This window comes from Saimiri boliviensis, chromosome 17, assembly GCF_048565385.1.
Source record: "Saimiri boliviensis isolate mSaiBol1 chromosome 17, mSaiBol1.pri, whole genome shotgun sequence".
Lineage (NCBI taxonomy): Eukaryota > Metazoa > Chordata > Mammalia > Primates > Cebidae > Saimiri > Saimiri boliviensis.
The window spans coordinates 42,261,818-42,283,521 of NC_133465.1; the positions used below are offsets into that span (position 1 = coordinate 42,261,818).

Below are 21,704 nucleotides of genomic sequence, written 5' to 3' on the forward strand. Positions count from 1 at the left end.
AATTAACCAGGTTTGTTGGCATGTGCCTGCAGTCCTAGCTACTCAGAGGCTGATGTGGAGGATCGCTTGAGCCCAGTATTGCACCACTGCACTCCAGCCTGGGTGACAGGGTGAGACCCTGTCTCAAAAAAAGAAGACAACAGAGAGAAACAAGAACTCAATGGTGACAGGTGGCAGAGGTCTCAACGATCGGCTCACTCATCACCTATTCCAACCTCTGACTAGCCTGTAAAGGTGGAAAACTAAAACCACACTTCCCACACTCCTCTTGGTTAGGGTTCTGGGCATGATTTGCATCTCACCGATCAGATATAGCACCCTGAGACCTTGATGTGGAGCTACATAAAGTGGGGAAAGGAAGGCAGGGCACAAGCACCCTCTGTCCTGCCAGCCCTAACCCTGACAGAGGCCATGCAGTGCCGGAACCCGTGGCTGCAGTGGTTGCTTCTTCTCGAAGAAGCAGCAGCAGCCAAGGGGTCCTGTTCATCAGTGTGGCCTGGGAAGTCCTCTCTGGAACTTCAGCCGCTCACGAGGCTGGAAAAATCACATCTTCTTTTTTTTTTTTTTTTTGAGATGGAGTTTTTTCGCTCTTGTTACCCAGGCTGGAGTGCAATGGCGCAATCTCGGCTCACTGCAACCTCCGCCTCCTGGGTTCAGGTAATTCTCCTGCCTCAGCCTCCTGAGTAGCTGGGATTACAGGCACGCGCCACCATGCCCAGCTAACTTTTTGTATTTTTAGTAGAGACGGGGTTTCACCATGTTGACCAGGATGGTCTCGATCTCTTGACCTCGTGATCCACCCGCCTCGGCCTCCCAAAGTGCTGGGATTACAGGCTTGAGCCACCGTGCCCGGCCGAAAAATCACATCTTCTACAGAACACCCTTCCTTCGCCTCCCGCCTTGGGCTCATGTCTGACCTTGATTCTGGACAGGGGCTCCATCAAAGGCTGAGACCAGCCACAGCTGAGGGAATGAGGACAAGACGCCAAGTGCAAACAGGGGCTGGGATGAGGACTCACCTCATAGACAGGAGCGTCGGGTCCTTCAAACTGGAGACCTGGAGGACACAGGAAAAAGACAGGAAACAGCATGTGAGAGGACACTGCAGCTCCCCGCTGCTCTTGCCAACCTCGTGGACTCCTGTACACCCTCGAGAGTTCCTTCAGGTGTCACCTCCCACCCAGAGTGCCGGAGCAAGCGCCTCTCCCCGGGGCTCTGTTAGGTGGTGTTCCATAGTCTTTCTCAAACCCCCACGGTTCTAAAACCTCCGATGCCTGTCCTCAGCTTTGGAGGCTGTGAATTAACTCAGTTCCTTCTGGGAATCTGTTAGTGAAGGGAAGGAAGCATGGAGAAGTAATGAATCGTCATGTATAAGGCACCTGGAGTAGCCAAATCCATAGAGACAACACGTAGAGTGGCGTTTGCCAGGGGCTGGGGAGAGGGACAGTGGGGAGTTAAGTTAGATGGGTACAGAGTCCCAATGGGGATGATGGGACAGTTCTGGTGGTGACTGATGGTTGCACAACAATACGAATATCCTTAATGTCACTGAACAATACACTTTCAAATGGTTAAAAGTGTAAATTTTATGTTTATATATAATATATACTATTAACATAATATGTAATATATGTATTTACATGTACTCTCTCTCTCTCTCTCTCTCTCTCTCTATATATATATATATATATATATATATATATATTTTTTTTTTTTTTTTTTTTGAGACGGAGTTTTCGCTCTTGTTACCCAGGCTGGAGTGCAATGGCGCGATCTCGGCTCACCGCAACCTCCGCCTCCCGGGTTCAGGCAATTCTCCTGCCTCAGCCTCCTGAGTAGCTGGGATTACAGGCACGTGCCACCATGCCCAGCTAATTTTTTGTATTTTTAGTAGAGACGGGGTTTCACCATGTTGACCAGGATGGTCTCGATCTCTTGACCTTATGATCCACCCGCCTCGGCCTCCCAAAGTGCTGGGATTACAGGCTTGAGCCACCGCGCCCGGCTTTTTTTTTTTTTTTTTTTTTTTTTTTTGAGACAGACTCTCACTCTGTCGCCCAGGCTGGAGTACAGTGGCATGATCTTGGCTCACTGCAACCCCTGCTTCCTGGGTTCAAGTAATTCTTCTGCCTCAGCCTCCTGAGTAGTTGGGACTACAGGCATGCCTGGCTAATTTTTGTATTTTAGTAGAGATGGGGGTTTCACCATGTTGGCTAGGATAGTCTCAATCTCCTGACCTTGTGATGACCTCATGATCCGCCTGCCTTGGCCTCCCAAACTACTGGGATTACAGGTATGAGTCGCCTCGTCTGGCTTTTTTTTTTTTTTTTTTTTTTTTGACATAGAGTCTCGCTGTGTCACCCAGGCTGGAACGCAATTTTGCCATCTCAACTCACTGCAACCTTCACCTCCTGGGTTCAAGTGGTTCTCCTGCCTCAGCCTCCCAAGTAGCTGGGACTACAGGTGTGAGGCACCACACCTGGTTAATTTTTGTATTTTTAGTAGAGACAGGGTTTCACCATGTTGGCCAGGCTCAAACTCCTGACCTCAGGTCATCCACTCCCCTCAGCCTCTAAAAGTGCTGGGATTACAGGCGTGAGCTACTGCACTTGGCCAATTTTTTTTAGACAGAGTCTCACTCTGTCACCCAGGCTGGAGTGCAGTGGTACGATCTCAGCTCACTGTAAACTGCACCTCCCAGGTTCAAGCAATTCTCCTGCCTCAGCCTCCCCAGTACTGAGACCACAGGCACGCACCACCACACCTGGCTAAATTTTGTATTTTTAGTAGAGATGCAGTTTCACCATGTTGGCCAGGCTGGTCTCAAACTCCTGACCTCAAGTGATCCGCCTACCTGGTCCTCCCAAAGTGCTGGGATGACAGGCTTGAGCCACTGCACCCAGCCCGTTATGTAAATTTTATCACAATAAGAAATGAATCATCCAAAATGAAAAAAGGTTTTAAAATGGCTATTCAAGAACACTAGTGAGTCACCCCAAATGTATTTACTTTAGAATCTATCTCTATTCTTACAGTAGGACTGATTCGAATTCAAATTCAAATGCATCCTCTTGAAGTGGCCTTGGATAACTTACTGAACTCTCACCTCTGCTTCTCTGTCCCCTTTGTCCCTTGTCTGGGACCCTGCCCTTCCTTCTCTGTGGGGCGCACCATCTGTTGATGTCCCGAATCCTCCTCTGTCTGGGGCACTCACTCTCATCGCGCCTGTCTGAGGTGTGGTTTGTGAAATTCAGTTATCTGTCGTGCTCATCAGTGCTGGACCTGGAGAGAGCTCCGCTGGGTCTGTGAGATATGTCAGATCCCCCGTTGTCACCACACCTAGACCTTACTTGGAGGTCTTTTCTGGGGCTTGTAGGTTTCGGGGGTCTGTTTGCCTCAAGATGCCAAGAGCCCCCAAGCACAAAAAGACTCACTGGACAGACCCACAGAATCCAACATCTCTGCACTGGGAGGGGACATCTGTGCCTGCAGGCTCCTCCTTCTGGTCACTCAGACAATAGTCCACTTTGCTCTGATGAGGGAGGTGCTGCTGAACTAGAGGGATGTGTAAAAATCCCTCGTGGAGGGCAGTTTTAACCAACATAAATATTCTTTTCAAAATGCACTTCCAGCCAGGCTTGGTGGCTCATGCCTGTAATCCTAGCACTTTGGGAGGCCGAGGCAGGTAGATTATCTGAGGGTAGGAGTTCGAGACCAGCTTGGCTAATGGGGTGAAACCCCATCTCTACTAAAAATATAAAAATTAGCCAGGGGTGGTGCTGGGCACTTGTAATCCCAGCTACTTGGGAGGCTGAGGCAGGAGGATCATTTGAACCTGGGAGGTAGAGTTGCCCTGACCCGAGATCTCACCACTGCACTTTAGCCTGAGAGATTGAGCAAGACTCCATCTCAAAAAAAAAAAAGAAATCACATCAATTTCCTGGCTTGTGCTGAGTACACAGCAGGTATCAATGAATGCCTGCTCCATATTTTTATTTTTCTTTCTTTCTTTTTTGAGACAGGGTCTCGCTTTGTCACTCAGGCTGAAGTGCAGCAGCACAATCTCTGCTCACTACAGCCTCGACTCCCCCAAGTTCAAGCAACCCTTCTGCCTCAACCCCCTAAGTAGCTGGGACTACAGGTGCCCACCATCACACCCAGCTAATTTTTCTATTTTTTGTAGATACGGGGTTTTGCCATATTGTCCAGGCTGGTCTCGAACTCCTGAGCTCAAGCAATCCACCCGCCTCAGCCTCCCAAAATGCTGGGATTACAGGCTGGAATGAGCCACAGCACTTGTCCCCCTCCCCCGCTTTTTTTTTAAGGAGACAGCAGGGTTTCATATGTCACCCAGGCTGGAGTGTACTGGCAAGACGATAGGTCACTGCAGCCTTGAACTCCTGCCTTGGCCTCCCAAAGTGCTGGGATTACAGGCATGAGCCACTGCACCCCACCTCTCCCTCCTTTTGCCTAAGAAGAGTGAGAATGCTCTCTAGGGCCTCTCAGGATGTGGATGTACTTACCCGGGATGGGAACTGTGTGCAGGGGCATTACCTCCACTCCGTGGACTGGGTACCCAAAGGGGAGGTTGGGCTGGGCCAGCAGGGGCAGTGGGCGGGGAAGCCCTTCTCTGCAGGAGAACAGAAACATCAGCAGTTGCCCTGATGCTGGTCCCTGGTTAGTTCTCACAGTGGTGCCTGTGCACAGAGCCTTGCCCTGACAATGCGGAGAAATCAAAAGTGGCTTGTCCCTGTCTCCCTCCATTCTCACCCACAGCCCTTATTTCCTCCCCTCTCCTGACCTCCCTCCACAAAGGTACTGAGGTGGTTTATAACAAAGCATTTTTGTTTTTGAGACAGGGTTTCACTTTGTCGCCCAGGCTGGAGTACAGTGGCACAATCACGGCTCGAAGCAGTCTTGACCTCCCTTACTCACGCAGTCCTCCCATCTCAGCCTTCCCATAGCTGGGACTACAGGTACATGCCACAAAGCCCGGTTAATTTCTACAATTTTTTGTAGCGATAGGGTCTCACTATGTCGCCCAGGCTGGTCTCCAACCCCTGGGCTCAAGCAATCCTCCTGTCTCAGCCTTCAGAGAAGCCAGGACTATAGGAGAGGGCCACCATGTCTGGCTAACAAAGCAAATTTTTGAAAAAAACATGACCAGCATAAAAGGAAAAATAAAATTATCAGACTGTAGGGGCCCATCTAGCTGCAGCAGCTAAACACCAACGTCACATCTGAACTTCGAGGAAACCAGGATAACAAGAAATTGACAACCAGTACGTGCCCTTACTATCCAAAAGAAGAAGTAGACCAATTCCTGAAGGGAAGTGGAACTTCTCCCACCACTGAAATAAAAAAGAAACTAAGTCACAACAAAGTTTACCTGTGAGTATTGTTGTCACAATCTTTTTAGAGCAAACAGAGGAACTATTTTCATGGTTTTTGTTGTTGTTGTTGTTGTTATTGATAACAATCTTTAGTCAAAAGCTTGCGACTCTTACCCACTCTTCATGAAAGTGAGTTCACACAAGCCCTCTTGAGGGAAATTTGTCAGTATCTATCAAAAATAAAAAAGACATACTCTGGGATCTAGCAAGTAAGATATTAAGTGAAAGGAGAAATGCTTGCATGTGTAAACAGTAAGACAAGCATAAGGACATTCATTTCAGGGTTGTTTGAAATGGACATTCTTATACATGTATTTTTTTTTTTTCCTGAGACAGAGTCTCACTCTGTCACCCAGGCTGGAGTGCAGTGGCATGATCTCGGCTCACTACAACCTCCACTTCCCAGTTCAAGTGATTCTCCTGCCTCAGCCTCCTGAGTAGCTGGGATTATAGGCACGTGCCACCATGCCCGGCTAATTTTTTTATTTTTTGTAGAGATGGGGTTTTGCCATATTGTCCAGGCTGGTCTCAAACTCCTGGCCTCAAGTGATCTGCCTGCCTCAGCCTCCCAAAGTGTTGGGATTATAGGTGTAAGCCACCATGCCTGGCCCTTATACATGTCTTTTTTTTTTTTTTTTTTTTTGAGATGGAGTTTCGCTCTTGTCACCCAGGCTGGAGTGCAATGGCACGATCTTGGCTCACTGCAGCCTCCGCCTCCTGGGTTCAGGCAATTCTCCTGCCTCAGCCTCCCGAGTAGCTGGGATTACAGGCATGTGCCACCATGCCCAGCTAATTTTTTGTATTTTCAGTAGAGACGGGGTTTCACCATGTTGACCGGGATGGTCTCGATCTCTTGACCTCGTGATCCACCCGCCTCGGCCTCCCAAAGTGCTGGGATTACAGGCGTCAGCCACCGCGCCCGGCCCTTATACATGTTTTAATGAAAAAGGAAAGAATGTAAATATAATGTAATACTATTATCATGTAAATGTAAAAAGGAAGGTTTTCCAACAATCTAAATACCTTTCAACAGGGAAATGGCTTAGTAAAATGCAGTATATTCATATTCATAGTTATATTACAATTAAGAGGGATTAACTAGATATATACATAGCTTTTTTTTTTTTTTTTTTTTTTTTTTTTTTTTTTTTTTGAGGCAGAGTCTCGTTCTGTTGCCCAGGCTGGAGCGCAGTGGCACGATCTTGGCTCACTGCAACCTCCACCTCCTGGTTTCAAGCGATTCTCCTGCCTCAGACTCTTGAGCAGTTGGGACTAGAGGTGTGTACCACCTCATCCAGCTAATTTTTTTGTATTTTTAGTAGAAACGGGGTTTCACCAATGTTAGCCAGGAAGGTCTCAATCTCCTGGCCTTGTGATCTGCCCACCTCAGTCTCCCAATACATAGCTCTTAAAACCATATCATATTCCTTTCCAGTTCCAGCCCCAGACCCTGCAGCCACTGAGCTGTTGATACTTAAGAGGAACAGGATTGCCATTTATGAACTCCTTTTTTTTTTTTTTGAGACGGAGTTTTGCTCTTGTTACCCAGGCTGGAGTGCAATGGCGCAATCTCGGCTCACCGCAACCTCCGCCTCCTGGATTCAGGCAATTATCCTGCCTCAGCCTCCTGAGTAGCTGGGATTACAGGCACGTGCCACCATGCCCAGCTATTTTTTTGTATTTTTAGTAGAGACGGGGTTTCACCATGTTGACCAGGATGGTCTCGATCTCTTGACCTCGTGATCCACCCGCCTCAGCCTCCCAAAGTGCTGGGATTACAGGCTTGAGCCACCGCGCCCGGCCTTATGAACTCCTTTTTAAGGAGGGAGTCACGGTGGTCAAGAAGGATGTCCTCATGTCTAAGCACCCAGGGCTGGCAGACGAGAAGGTGCCCAACCTTCATGTCATAAAGGCCATGCAGTCTCTCACGTCCCAAGGCTATGTGAAGAGACACCCTGCCTGGAGACATTTCTACGGGTACCTTACCAATGAGGGTATCCAGAATCTCCATGATGACACCATCTGCCCCCCAAGATTGTGCCTGCCACCCTATGCCGCAGCTGTCCAGAGACTGGTAGGTCTCTGCCTAAAGGTCTGGTGGGTAAGCCACCTGCAAGACCCATAAGAGGGGAAGCCGACAGCCTGCTGCTTCTAACAAGAAAGCCGAGCTGGGCACGGTGGCTCAAGCCTGTAATCCCAGCACTTTGGGAGGCCGAGGCGGGTGGATCACAAGGTCGAGAGATCGAGACCATCCTGGTCAACATGGTGAAACCCCGTCTCTACTAAAAGTGCAAAAAATTAGCTGGGCATGGTGGCACGTGCCTGTAATCCCAGCTACTCAGGAGGCTGAGGCAGGAGAATTGCCTGAACCCAGGAGGTGGAGGTTGCGGTGAGCCGAGATCGCGCCATTGCACTCCAGCCTGGGTAACAAGGGCGAAACTCCGTCTCAAAAAAAAAAAGAAAAGAAAAAAGAAAGCCGAGGCTAGGGCTGCGTCAGCAACTGAATTCCAGCGTAGAGGCAGATGATTTGGTCATGGATGTGGTCAGCCACCTCAGTAAAATTGGAGAGGATTTTTGTTTTGTTTTTAGATTTTTTGAGACAGGGTCTCGCTCTGTCACCCAGGCTGGAGTGCAGTGGCACAATCTCAGCTTATTGCAACCTCCGCCTTCTGGGTTCAAGCGATTCTCCTGCCTCAGCCTCCTAAGTTTTGTATTTTTAGTAGAGACAGGGTTTCACCATGTTGGCCAGGCTGGTCTCGAACTTCTGACCTCAGGTGACCTGCCCGCCTCAGCCGCCCAAAGTGCTGGGATTACAGGCATGAGCCACCACCCACGGGTAGAGGTGGCTCTGTCAGGTGGCTGTTTTGCATTGAATAAACTTATAGTAAGAAAGAAAAGAAAAAAAAAAAAAATATATATATATATATATATATAATTGAATGAACAATTTCACAGCCTGTCCTTCCCTAACGTTACCTGCTGCCTGTCAGGACAGTTCTCCATTTGTTAGTCTCCCGGTCTCTCTTTGCCACTCACTGTTCTGTGAGATCTCTGGAGCTGGAGACTCAAAGTGCCTGCCACTGTGGCTGACATCAAGTAAGGCTCAATAAGTGTCTGCAGGATAAGCCAGTGGTGTGAGGGGAAGCACAGGGAACATGGTTGTGCCAGAAGCTGGTCGCTGCCCTGGGCAGTGCCTGGACTTCTGGGAGAAAGAAGCCCCAGGTGTGCAAATTGCAAGAGGCACATGGTGGGGGAAGGGAGAATAGGGAAAGGGGTTTGAAGAGATAGAGAGAGTGAGATCAGGGAGGGCAGGGGAGGGATAAGTGGACACAAGGCAAGTGCCTGTTGGGAGGGATACTGACCTGGAAGGAGCTCGGCAGAAGGAATTATAAGAAAGAACTTGTTCCAAACAGGGAAGGCTATGGAGTTGGAGGAGTTCCTGGCCACATCCTCACCTGGCCCTCTTTCACCTGTGGAAATTCCCAGCCCTTTGGGGATTATACCAGGCAATACAGATAGGAAGAAAAGCAAACAGCCTGATGATAATGACTAATGTAAACTGGATCTCATGCCAGTGAGGATGTAGCTGGGGAGGAACACAGATGTTCTCAAATCTTTGTCATTCAGCTGATGAAATCCACTGAATCCCTGCTTTGAGCAAGACACTGAGCTAGGTACAAAGATGAATCTAATATAGATCCTGCTCTCGATGAACTTACAGTATAATAGAGGGTACAATCAGTGTGTCCTGGGGGTGGTGGCGTGGCTCACACCTGTAATCCCAGCACTTTGGGAGGCTGTGGTGGGCGGATTGCTTGAGGTCTGGAGTTTGAGACCAGCTTAGCCAACATGGTGAAACCCGTCTCTACAAAAAAATACAAAAAGTGACCAGACGTGGTGACACACTTGTAATCCCAGCTACTTGGGAGGCTGAGGTGGCAGGATCACTTGAACTTGGGAGGTGGAGGTCGCTGAGAGTGAGCCAAGATTGCGTCACTGCACTCCAGCCTGGCAACAGAGCAAGACTCTGTCTCAAAAAAAAAAAAAAAAAAAAAAAAAAAAAGCCGGGGGCTATGGCTCACACCTGTAATCCCAGCACTTTGGGATGCTGAGGCGGGTGGATCATGAGGTCAGAAGTTTGAGACCAGCCTGGCCAGCATGGTGAAACCCCATCTCTATTCAGGAGGCTGAGGCAGGAGAATTGCTTGAACCCGCAGGCAGAGGTTGTAGTGAGCTGAGATCACTCCACTGCACTCCAGTCTGGGCAACAGAGGAAAACTCGGTCTCAAAAAAAAAAAAAAAAAAAAAAAACCACACCACAAAACAACAATGAAAAACAGCGTTCTCTCTGAGTCAAAATGTCCATTCTGTGGCCCATAGAATGTATTCACAAGTTGTGTGGAAACTCAAGAGTTCAGTTCAAAGCTCAATGGTATTGAGCTACATTGGTACTGAATACTTAATAATATTAAATACTATTAAGTTATCAGAGATATGGTAGGCCTTAGTGGGGAGAGCAGCTTCCATTCTGAGAATTGAGAAAGAAATATTCAGAAGGTGACATTCAAAGTCCAGCCTCATCTCTGGTACTGAACAGGTGGCATCTACATTGATGAGGAAAGAGCTCCACTATTAAAGTCAAGAAAGCAAGATGTAGAAAGTTTGTACAGTACACTATAATTTCTGTTTTCTAAAGGGGAGTATACGTTCATGTGTGTACATTTATTTGTATATGTGATGGGAGAGGCATGAATAGTGGTGGTAAATGTTTTAACAACAGGCTTTTGAGGCAGCGGGGGTTGGGGGCCCTGGTATGTAGTGTCTGCCTATTTCTATGGTGTAAATACTCACACTATGGCTGATTTCAAGCTACCAATGTGATGTCACTGAATGTGTAGTTGGAAGAGAGAAACACACTGGGTCACTGTTTCTTTCTCTCTCTCTCTCTCTCTCTCTCTCTCTCGATTGAGTCTTGCTCTGTCACCCAGGTTGAAGTACAGTGGCGTGATCTGAGCTCACTGCAACCTCCTCCTCCCAGATTCAAGCAATTCTCCTTTCTCAGCCTCCCAAGTAGCTGAGACTACAGGTGCACACCATGACACCTGGCTAATTTTTATTTTAGTAGAGACGAGGTTTCACCATATTGGTCAGGCTGGTCTCGAACTCCTGACCTCAGGTGATCCACCCACCTCAGCCTCCCAAAGTTCTTTTTTTTTTTTTTTTTTGAGACGGAGTTTCGCTCTTGTTACCCAGGCTGGAGTGCAATGGCACGATCTCGGCTCACCGCAACCTCCGCCTCCTGGGTTCAGGCAATTCTGCCTCAGCCTCCTGAGTAGCTGGGATTACAGGCACGCGCTACCATGCCCAGCTGATTTTTTTGTATTTTTAGTAGAGACGGGGTTTCACCATGTTGACCAGGATGGTCTCGATCTCTTGACCTCGTGATCCACCCACCTCAGCCTCCCAAAGTTCTAAGATTACAGGTATGAGCCACTGCGCCTGGTCTATAATCTCCGTACCATGTAGATAAGCTAGTGATTTGGCTGGATGGTCAGGGACTTAGAAGAAGCATGATTAGAAAAACGGTGACAAATTTGGGGAAGAGGTATGTGGATGGACCTTGCTGAAGGGTCAAAACTGTGAAGATATTTGTATTCCATGTGAGTGCTCACCAATGGGTGACCTCCTCAGAAGAGGAGTTTAATTATCAAGGGGATAGAATGACCCATTCTGTGGACACCACTCAGCCTCTTTCTCCAGCCATCCCTGTCATTGCCCAATGAGCCCATGAATAAAGTGGCCATGGTGGCAGGGACAGAGCTTATGCATAGGCTCAGCAACATGGACTTCCACTCACCAAGGCTGACCTGGCTATGGCCACTGCTGAGTGCCCAATTTACCAGCAGCAGAAACCAACACTGAGCCCTTGATATGGCACCATTCCTCAGGGTAATCAGCCAGCTACCTGGTTGCAGGTTGATTACATTGGGCCTCTCCCATCTCGTAAAGGGCAGAGGTTTGTCCTCACTGGAGTAGACACTTACTCCAGATATGGGTTTGCCTATCCTGCACCCAAGGCTTCAGCCAAGACTACCATCTGTGGTCTCATGGAATACCTTCGCCACCATCATGGTATTCTGCACGGTATTACCTCTGACCAAGGCACTCACTTTATGGCTAAATAAGTGGCAATGGGCTCATGCTAATGGAATTCACTGGTCTTACCATGTTCCCCATCATCCTGAAGCATCTAGATTGGTAGAACGGTGGAATGGCCTTTTGAAGTCACAATTATAATGTCACTAGGTGACAAAACTTTGCAGGGCTGGGGCAGAGTTCTCCAGAAGGCCACGTGTATGCTCTGAATCAGCATCCAATATACGGCACTGCTTTTCCCACAGCCAGGATTCATGGGTCCAGAAATCAAAGGGTGGAAGTGGCACCACTCACCGTCACCCCTAGTGATCCACTAGCAAAATTTTTGCTTCCTGTTCCCGAGACATTAGGTTCTGCGGGACTACTTTGGTTACGGCGAAGGAATGCTGCCACCAGGATACACAACAATGATTCCATTAAACTGGAAGTTAAGATTGCCACCTGGATACTTCCGGCTCCTCCTACCTTTAAGTCAACAGCTAAGAAGTAAGTTGCAGTGTTGGCTGGGGTGATGACCTGAACTATCAAGAAGAAATCAGTCTACTCCTTCACAATGGAAGCAAGAAAGAATACACGTGGAATACAGGAGATCCATTATGGCGTCTCTTAATGTTACCATGCCCTGTGATTAAGTTCAATGGGAAACTACAATAGCTCAATCCAGGGCTATTGTATGCACAGATGACTCAGATCCTTCAGGAATGAAGGTTTGCGGCACTCCACCAGGAAAAAAACCATGACCTGCTGAGGTGCTTGTAAGTGATCTGCCCGCCTCAGCCTTCCAAAGTGCTGAGATTACAGGCATAAGCCAAGTGGCCAAACGGAGCTAGGTAATATTAGCCTCCCCATTTTCCAGAGATTAAGCAGCTTGCTCAAGATCACCTCTCTGTCAGGGAGAGGATGCAGGACCTGAATGCAGCCAGTCAGCTTGCACAGCAGCACTGTTAACTACTGAGACCAGTTGCTCCTCACACAGCTAGGTGCACCAGGGTTGAAATCCATGCCGGCATCACCTACATATTCCACTGGCTGTCCAGCTTTCAACACCCCCTGATGGAGATGGTGTTTCCATCTGTCTTCTGGGTAGCCTTCCACTTGCACGTAATTTGGAGGGTAGTGGCTGCTATGGTTTGAGTGTGTTCCCTAAATTTCATGTGTTAGAAACTCAATCCCCAAATTCATAAGTTGTTTAAAGGTAGGGGCCATTGGGAGGTAGTTAGGATAAGGTCATCAAGTGGAGACCCCATGATGGGTCTGCTGGTTTTTGTTGTTGTTGTTGTTGTTTTGAGATGGAGTCTCACTCTGTCACCTAGACTGGAGTGAGTGCAGTGGTCCGATCTCAGCTCACTGCAACCTCCACCTCCCAGGTTCAAGTGAGTCTACTGCCTCAGTCTCCCAAGTAGCTGGAACTACAGGCACCCACCACCATGCCCCAGCTAATTTGTATATTTTAGTAGAGATGGGCTTTCGCCATGTTGCCCAGGCTGGTCTCGAACTCCTGACCTTAGGTAATCCACCCGCCTTGGCCTCTCAAAGTGTTGGAATTACAGGCATGAGCCACCGTGCCCAGCCAAGGGACTGGTGGTTTTATAAGAAGAGACATCTCAGCTGATGCACATGCTCCTGCCCTCTCACTCTGTGATACCTTCCACTATGTTATGATGTAGCAGGAAGCCTTCACCAGATGCCAGCACCATGCTGTTAGGCTTCTCAGCCTCCAGAATCGTAAGCTAAATAAACTTAGCTTTTCTTTATATATTACCCAGTCTGTGATATTCTGCTATAGCAACAGAAAACGGACTAAGACAGTGGCTAGCTTCAAAAATCAAACCTGGCAGGGTCTGATGCACCCTTTCCCTTCCTTTTGATTCATGAGTTAGGTTCAGTCAATTGAGCACTAAGGTAGTGACCTAGGGACAGTTCATTGTAGAAGCAATGACAATATGGGGACCAGATGGCCCTGGAGACTGGCCAGTTCTTCAATGCTCCTTTAGTTCTTACTTGATTTCCCAGCCTGGTCATCCCACCACCTATGGATTTTGTAAGGCCCCAGCATCCTTCCAACAAATTCCCTTTAGATATAAGCCAGCAGAATCAAGTTCTGCTCTTTTCTTTTTTCTTTTTCTTTTTTAGGTGAAGTCTCACTCTGCTGCCCAGGCTGGAGTGCAGTGGCACAATCTCGGCTCACTGCAACCTCTACCTCCTGGCTTCAAGTGCTTCTCCTGCCTCAGCCTCCCAGGTAGCTGTGATTACAGGCATATGCCACCACGCCTGGCTAATTTGTGTATTTTTAGTAGAGATGGGGTTTCACCATGTTGGCCAGGCTGACCTCAAGTGATCCACCCACCTCAATCTCCCAAAGTACTGGGATTATAGGGGTGAGCTACCACACCCAGCCAACTTCTGCCCTTTTTCAACCAACAATCCTGGTTGATACACCTAAGTGTTGACACCGCTTGTAATTTAAAACAAAGTGATACACTCCTTGCACATAACACAGGGATAGTATGTTCCCAACATATACATGAATAAAATAGGGCAACTCGATGACTACACAATCACCTGCTATGATAGCCTCAGTGCATGGAGGCTGCACCACCAGTTGTTTCAAACTATCTCGATTCATTTTTGTTTGTTTTGTTTGTGTTTGTGTTAGAGACAGAGTTTCAATCTGTTGCCCAGGCTGGAATGCAGTGGTGTGATCATGGCTCATTGCAGCTTCAATTTCCTGGGCTCAAGCGATCCCCTCACTTCAGGCTTCTGAGTAGCTGGGATTACAGGCATGCACCATCATGCCCTGCTCATTTAAAAAATTTTTTGTAGAGATGGGGTCTCACTATACTGCCCAGGCTTGTCTCAATCTCCTGGGCTCTAGCAATTCTCCCATCTTGACCTCCCAAAGTGCTGGAATTACAGACATGTGTCACCAACCCCAGCTTTTTCTTTTTTTGTTATGAAATGTTTTATACATACAACGTTTTGTAAATCTTCATTTAAAGATGATTTCCTTAATTCTTTCTTTTTGTTTCATTCCTAATAGTTCCTCCCCAGGGACCCTTGCAAGAGCGAGAGTTCCTTCCTGCCTTTTCTCTTAACACTCAGACCCTCAGGACGTAGAGAGAGCTTTTGCTCCATCTCGGAACCCAAGAGCCTTCATGGCCCACATTACCTCCTCTGAAAGTGTTCAAATTCAGCCTGTCTCCTCGCGTTCACCGCTGGGAGGTCGCTCTGGCTATAAGCATCCTGAAAGTTGTAGCTTCCCTGCTCTCGGTTGGCTTCACATTTGCACTGATTTTTTGGGAACAGCCTGAAACAAGCAAGAGGACTGTAAACATGGATTGGGTGGGTAGGCTGGTGGGTGAGAGGAAACCTGACTTCTCATCCAATGTGCAGTTCACCCTGAACATCTTCTTTCCTACACCCAACAATTCTGAGATGAGACCCTAGAATCCCCTGCAGTGGCCCCTCACAGAGGCAAAGGGAGGGACGGAAGCAGGGACAGAGGAAGGCTGAAGACTCCTCCTCTCTTGCATTATGCCCTGTACCTAACTTCTTTAAATCTGAGATCACATGACTGTCCGTTGTATCTCACCCCACCATAAAAGGAGGGCAGAGGGACAGCAAAGCAGCATCTTTGCTGCAGTTTCGGTCAAAATGCTACAGGCTCTCCAAAGTTTTAAGGGATTTTGCTGGCTGCTATAGAGAACATAGACTGTGCTCTGTAGACCAATCCTTTTCCTGGCTTGCAGTCACCTGTGCATTCAGCACAGGTTTAGGAGAGCAAGGGTACCTCTGTAAAATGGGCACAGTAGGGCACAGTACCCCAGAGGAGGAGCAAGGAAGATGTGTGCACTAAGGTGAAAGACAGAACACTTGTCTCTCACCAGATTCCATCGTAGGTAAAGAGGTTCCTGAGATGTTCCTCCGGCAGAAGCTTCAGCTTCTGGACACCCTGAGCAGGACTTGCAAGCTCTGGCTTGAGGCTGCTAAACACTGCTTGAAGGGACACGCCTCTGAGCGTAAATCCAACAAGACTAAGTCCCAAGATTAGGACCGATATCTTGAGGAGCCGCAGAAATCTCAAGCTGTTGGGACACAAAAGAACCAATTATGTTGAAATCTTTGTTCTTGATTATATGATGTTGTGTTGTTAGTTTGAAGCAGATTTCTGCTTTCATTATGTTTTCTGACTTGTTGGCTTACAGAAACCTGTGTAGGGTAGTAGTTAAAAGTATGGTCTGGTTTGGAATGCTGCATCCGTCATTACCGACAGAACAAGTTACTTCTCCTATTTAAGCTTCAGCTATCTTGTCTGTTAATTGGGTGGAGTAATAAAACTTCTCTTGGCCAGGCGTAGTGGTTCTCGCCTATCATCACAGCACTTGGGGAGTAAATACCTTTTCTTGATTATAGAATGTATACGAGACTGTTAACTTCAGGAAAAATGTAAGCTACGCGTATAGCTTATATTGGTCACTAAAATTGATTTCTGGTAAACAGAGGAAGAAAGAATCAAGTTGCAACAAAGGGACTCAGTAAAATTACAAATAAAAGGATAGGCAAAAACATCCAGGAAAAAAAAGGCTAGTAATGTTAATGTCAGCATAGCTAAATTCAAAGCAATAAAAAAGAGTATTAAATAGGACAAAAACACCACTTATAGTGATCAAATACATGACACCAAAACAGATAGCTGTGAACTTTATCCACTAATGATAGCATTAAAGAATACAGAGCAAAACTGGGCGCGGTGGCTCAAGCCTGTAATCCCAGCACTTTGGGAGGCCGAGGCGGGTGGATCACGAGGTCAAGAGATCGAGACCATCCTGGTCAACATGGTGAAACCCTGTCTCTACTAAAAATACAAAAAATTAGCTGGGCATGGTGGCGCATGCCTGTAATCCCAGCTACTCAGGAGGCTGAGGCAGGAGAATTGCCTGAACCCAGGAGGCGGAGGTTGCGGTGAGCCGAGATCGAGCCATTGCACTCCAGCCAGGGTAACAAGAGCGAAACCCCGTCTCAAAAAAAAAAAAAAAAAAAAGAAGAATACATAGCAAAAAAAGAAGGATTAGAAATACAAAGATAGTCATGAATGCTAACGTGTCTAGCTTGATCAAGTCTCAAAAATATTTTAAAACAGCAGAACAACAAAATGATATAATTTGTATTCTGTTAAAGAGCTCTTAGGACATTTATAAAACTTGGTCACATATTAGGACACAAAGAAAACTGTAATAAAGTAGAAATAATTCAGCTCATACATTCTGACAATGCAATTCAAATGTAACCTGGCTGGGCATAGTGGTTCATGCCTATAATCTGAGAACTTTGGGAGGCTAGGCAGGAGGCTCACTTGAAGCCAGGAGTTCAGGACCAGCCTGGGCAACAAAGCAAGACCCTGTTACTACAAAAAAATTGAAAAACAGCTAGGCACTTATAATCCCAGCTACTCAGGAGGCTGAGGCAGGAGGATCCCTTGAGCCCAGGAGTTCAAGGCTGTAGTGAGCTATGATCGCACCACTGCATTCCAGCCTGGGCGACTGAGTGAGACCCCATCTCTAAAAAAATAATAGGCTGGGCATGGTGGCTCACACCTGTAATCCCTTTGGGAGACCGAGGCAGGCGGATTGCTTGAACTCAAGAGTTTGAGACTGGCAACATGGTGAATGTCTCTACTGAAAAAAAATAGCCGGGCGAGGTGGCACAGGCCTGTGGTTCCAGTTACTTGGGAGGCTGAGGTGGGAGGATCACTTCAGCCTCCACCCTTCAGGTGGGTGGAGGTTATAGTGAGCCAAGCACCACTGCACTCCAGCCTGGGTGTCAGAGGGAGATTGTCTCATTAAAAAAAAAAAAAAAAAGTCTACTGCTATTATCTAACATTGTCATGGAAGTGCTAATCAATGCAGTAAGACTAGCTTATGGAATAAAAAGATATAAATAACAAAAAGGAAAGTAAAATCCATTATTTACAGATGAAATAATTACATATTCAGAAAACTAAAATGTATTAGATGAGAAACTATTAGTAAGATTTTAGTAGGGTATCTGGTGACAAAATAAATAATAAAAAATTAATAATGATAGTTATCTAATGACCACTTAGTATGTTCTAGACCCTCTTCCAAGAGCTTTGTGTGCATTATCTCATTTAATCATCACAAGAGCATAATAAGAGAAGTTTTATTTATTTATTTTTATTTTTTGTTTTGTTTTTATTTATTAATTTATTTTTTTGAGACGGAGTTTCGCTCTTGTTACCCAGGCTGGAGTGCAATGGCGCGATCTCGGCTCACCGCAGCCTCCGCCTCCTGGGTTCAGGCAATTCTCCTGCCTCAGCCTCCTGAGTAGCTGGGATTACAGGCACGCGCCACGATGCCCAGCTAATTTTTTGTATTTTTAGTAGAGACGGGGTTTCACCATGTTGACCAGGATGGTCTCGATCTCTCGACCTCGTGATCCACCCGCCTCGGCCTCCCAAAGTGCTGGGATTACAGGCTTGAGCCACCGCGCCCGGCTGTTTTGTTTTGAGATGGAGTCTCACTTTGTCGCCCAGGCTGGAGTGCAGTGGCGTGATCTCAGCTCACTGCAAACTCTGCCTCCTGGGTTCAAGAGATCCTCCTGCCTCAGCCTCCTGAGAAGCTGAGTAGGGACTATAGGCCCCCACCACCATGCTCAGCTATTCTTTGTATTTTTCGTGGAGATGGAGTTTCACCATGTTGACCGGGCTGGTCTTGAACTCCTAACCTCCGGTAATTCACCCACCTAGGCCTTCCAAAGTTTTGGGATTATAGGCATGAGCCACCATGCCTGGCTAAGAGAAGTTTTATTACTCCATCCAATTAACAGACAGCTGAAGCTTAAATAGGAGAATAATCTGCTCTCTGGGTTGTACACAAATGAGCTGGGTGTGGCAGCAGGTGCCTGTAATCCCAGCTACTCTGGAGGCTGAGGCTTGAGAATCGCTTGAACCCAGGAGGTGGAGATTGCATCGAGCTGAGATTGTGCCATTGCACTCCAGCCTGGGCAACAAGAGCAAAACTCCATCTCAAAAATGAATGAGTAAATAAATAGCTCAAGATGGATTAAAGGTAAATAATAAAAAATAAAAATAAATAAACTCTACTGTGAGAACTTAAACATCTAAGTAAATAAAGGCACCTTTTAAAAAACCAAATTGCCTGGCGCGGTGGCTCAAGCCTGTAATCCCAGCACTTTGGGAGGCCGAGGCGGGTGGATCACGAGGTCGAGAGATCGAGACCATCCTGGTCAACATGGTGAAACCCCGTCTCTACTAAAAGTGCAAAAAATTAGCTGGGCATGGTGGCACGTGCCTGTAATCCCAGCTACTCAGGAGGCTGAGGCAGGAGAATTGCCTGAGCCCAGGAGGCGGAGGTTGCGGTGAGCCGAGATCGCGCCATTGCACTCCAGCCTGGGTAACAAGGGCGAAACTCCATCTCAAAAAAAAAAAAAAAAAAAAAAAAAAAAAACCAAATTACTGAATATACATAAAATATAAAATATGAGCCATTAAAAAATTAAAACTTTATTGGATTGTATGCCTAAAATGACACCATCAAGTTCTTAATTGTGGTATGTACTATTCAATGAACACATTTCTATAGTCTTTCTTTTTTCTTTCTTTTTTTGTAATGATCAAGAATTAATTTTATCACTGAACAAATAAAGAATTAAGCAAATTACCACTGTATTAGGGAAATAGACACATGAATAGATTGAGATAACTTTTTTTTTTTTTTTTTTTTGAGACGGAGTTCCGCTCTTGTTACCCAGGCTGGAGTGCAATGGCGCGATCTCGGCTCACCGCAACCTCCGCCTCCTGGGTTCAGGCAATTCTCCTGCCTCAGCCTCCTGAGTAGCTGGGATTACAGGCACGCGCCACCATGCCCAGCTAATTTTTTGTATTTTTAGTAGAGACGGAGTTTCACCATGTTGACCAGGATGGTCTCGATCTCTCGACCTCGTGATCCACCCGCCTCGGCCTCCCAAAGTGCTGGGATTACAGGCTTGAGCCACCGCGCCCGGCCGAGATAACTTTTTTAATTTTTGGCTAGAATAACTCAATTTTGTAGAGATGTAACTTTACCCTATGTCAATCTATAAATTCAGTATAATCACCACATGAATAAAAGCAAAATAGGATTTTCTGTTTTTAGAGCCAGGGTCTCACTATGTTGCCCTATCTGGTCCCAAACTCCTGGACTCAAGTAGTTTTGGACCAGATAGGGTGACATAGTGAGGATTACTCAAGTAATACGCAGCTTTCTGAGTATCTGGGACCATAGGCACACACCACAGAGGCTGGCAGAACAGATTTTTTATCTGTTGAAATGACTCTAAAATTTATTAGAAGTAACACATGAGAATAGCCAGGAAGACATCAAAAATAAGAAGGACTATATTACTACTAAAGAGCAAATTATTTTAAGGCTGCAGTTATTAAAAGCATGGTACCAATTCAGGAATAAGCAAGTAAGTGCACGGAACAAACCAAAGTCCAGACATACTCTGTGTGTGTGTGTGTGTGTGTGTGTGTGTGTAAACTGAGTTTGCACCATCTTTGTCACATATTTCTGTAACATCCTTTTTTTGTTTGTTTTTGTTTTTGAAACAGAGTCTCTCTCCGTCACCCAGGCTGGAGCGCAATGGTGCAGTCTCAGCTCACTGCAGCCTCTGCCTCCTGGGTTCAAGCAATTCTCCTGCCTCAGCCTCCTGAGTAGCTCCGACTATAGGCCCCCACCACCATGCCCGGCTAATTTTTGTATTTTTAGTACAGACAGAGTTTCACCATGTTGACCAAGCAGGTCTCAAACTCCTGACGGCCTTGACCTCCCCAAGTGCTGGGATTACAGGTGTGAGCCACCGTGCCTGGCCTCTGTAATATCTTAACTTCTGAATTTTCCAAAATGGTACCCAGAAAAATAAATACATTTAAACTATTCAAGTTACAGAAACTGTCTTAATCCATTCTGTGCTGCCATAACAAAATACCGTAGGTATACCACAGAGTAATTTTTTTTTTTTTTTTTGAGACGGAGTTTCACTCTTGTTACCCAGGCTGGAGTGCAATGGCGCGATCTTGGCTCACCGCAACCTCTGCCTCCTGGGTTCAGGCAATTCTCCTGCCTCAGCCTCCTGAGTAGCTGGGATTACAGGCAAGCGCCACCATGCCCAGCTAATTTTTTGTATTTTTAGTAGAGACGGGGTTTCACCATGTTGACCAGGATGGTCTCGATCTCTCGACCTCGTGATCCACCCGCCTCGGCCTCCCAAAATGCTGGGATTACAGGCTTGAGCCACCACGCCCGACCACCACAGAGTAATTTATACAGAAACATTTATTTGGCTCATGGTCCTGGAATACCAGGAAGTCCAAGGGCATGGTTACATAGTTTCAGCTAGATTGTAGAAATGCCTTTCAGTGTTCTATAACATTGTAGGATGAATATAATTACAATAATATATCATTTCGGGCTGGGCATTGTGGCTCATGCCTGTAATCCCAGCACTTTGGGAGGCCAAGGTAGGTGGATCATTTGAGGTCAGGAGTTCGAGACCAGCTTGGACAACATAATGAGACCCTGTCTCTACTAAAAATACAAAAATACTTTCCAGGTGTGGTGGTGTATGCCTATAATCCCAGTTACTCAGGAGGCTGAGGCAGGGGAATTGCTTGAACCAGGGAGTTGGAGGCTGCTGTGTGCCAAGATTGCACCACTGAACTCCAGCCTGAGCAACAGAGTGAGACTCTGTCTTAAAAAAAAAAAAAAAAAATTACAAAAATTAGCTGGGTGTGGTGGTGCAAGCCTGTAATCCTAGCTACTGGGGAGGCTGAAGTAGGAAAATCGCTTGAACCTGGGAAGTGGAGGTTAAAGTGAGTAGCGATCGCGCCACTGCGCTCTAGCCTGGATGACTGAGCATGACTCCATCTCAAAATAATAATAATAACATCATATAGTTTCAAATAGCTAGGAGGAGGATATTGAATGTTTGTTCCCAACACAAAGAAATGATAAACATTTGAGAAGATGTACATGCTAATTATCCTGATCTGATCACTATGCTATATGTATCAAATATCACTATGTACCTCATGAATATGTACAATTATTTGTCAATTAAAAGGAAACTGCAGAC

General features: G+C 46.6%; 1 protein-coding gene across 1 annotated transcript in view; it reads right to left on the minus strand.

Annotated features, from left to right (window-relative positions):
* B4GALNT2 (beta-1,4-N-acetyl-galactosaminyltransferase 2 (SID blood group)) overlaps window positions 1-21,704 on the minus strand; it is a 35,206-nt gene that overhangs the window by 11,748 nt on the left and 1,754 nt on the right. The window contains 4 exon segments of the mRNA XM_074388002.1: window positions 1,020-1,057; window positions 4,524-4,630; window positions 14,719-14,856; window positions 15,434-15,634. Of these exon segments, the coding sequence (XP_074244103.1) occupies window positions 1,020-1,057; window positions 4,524-4,630; window positions 14,719-14,856; window positions 15,434-15,634 (484 nt within the window).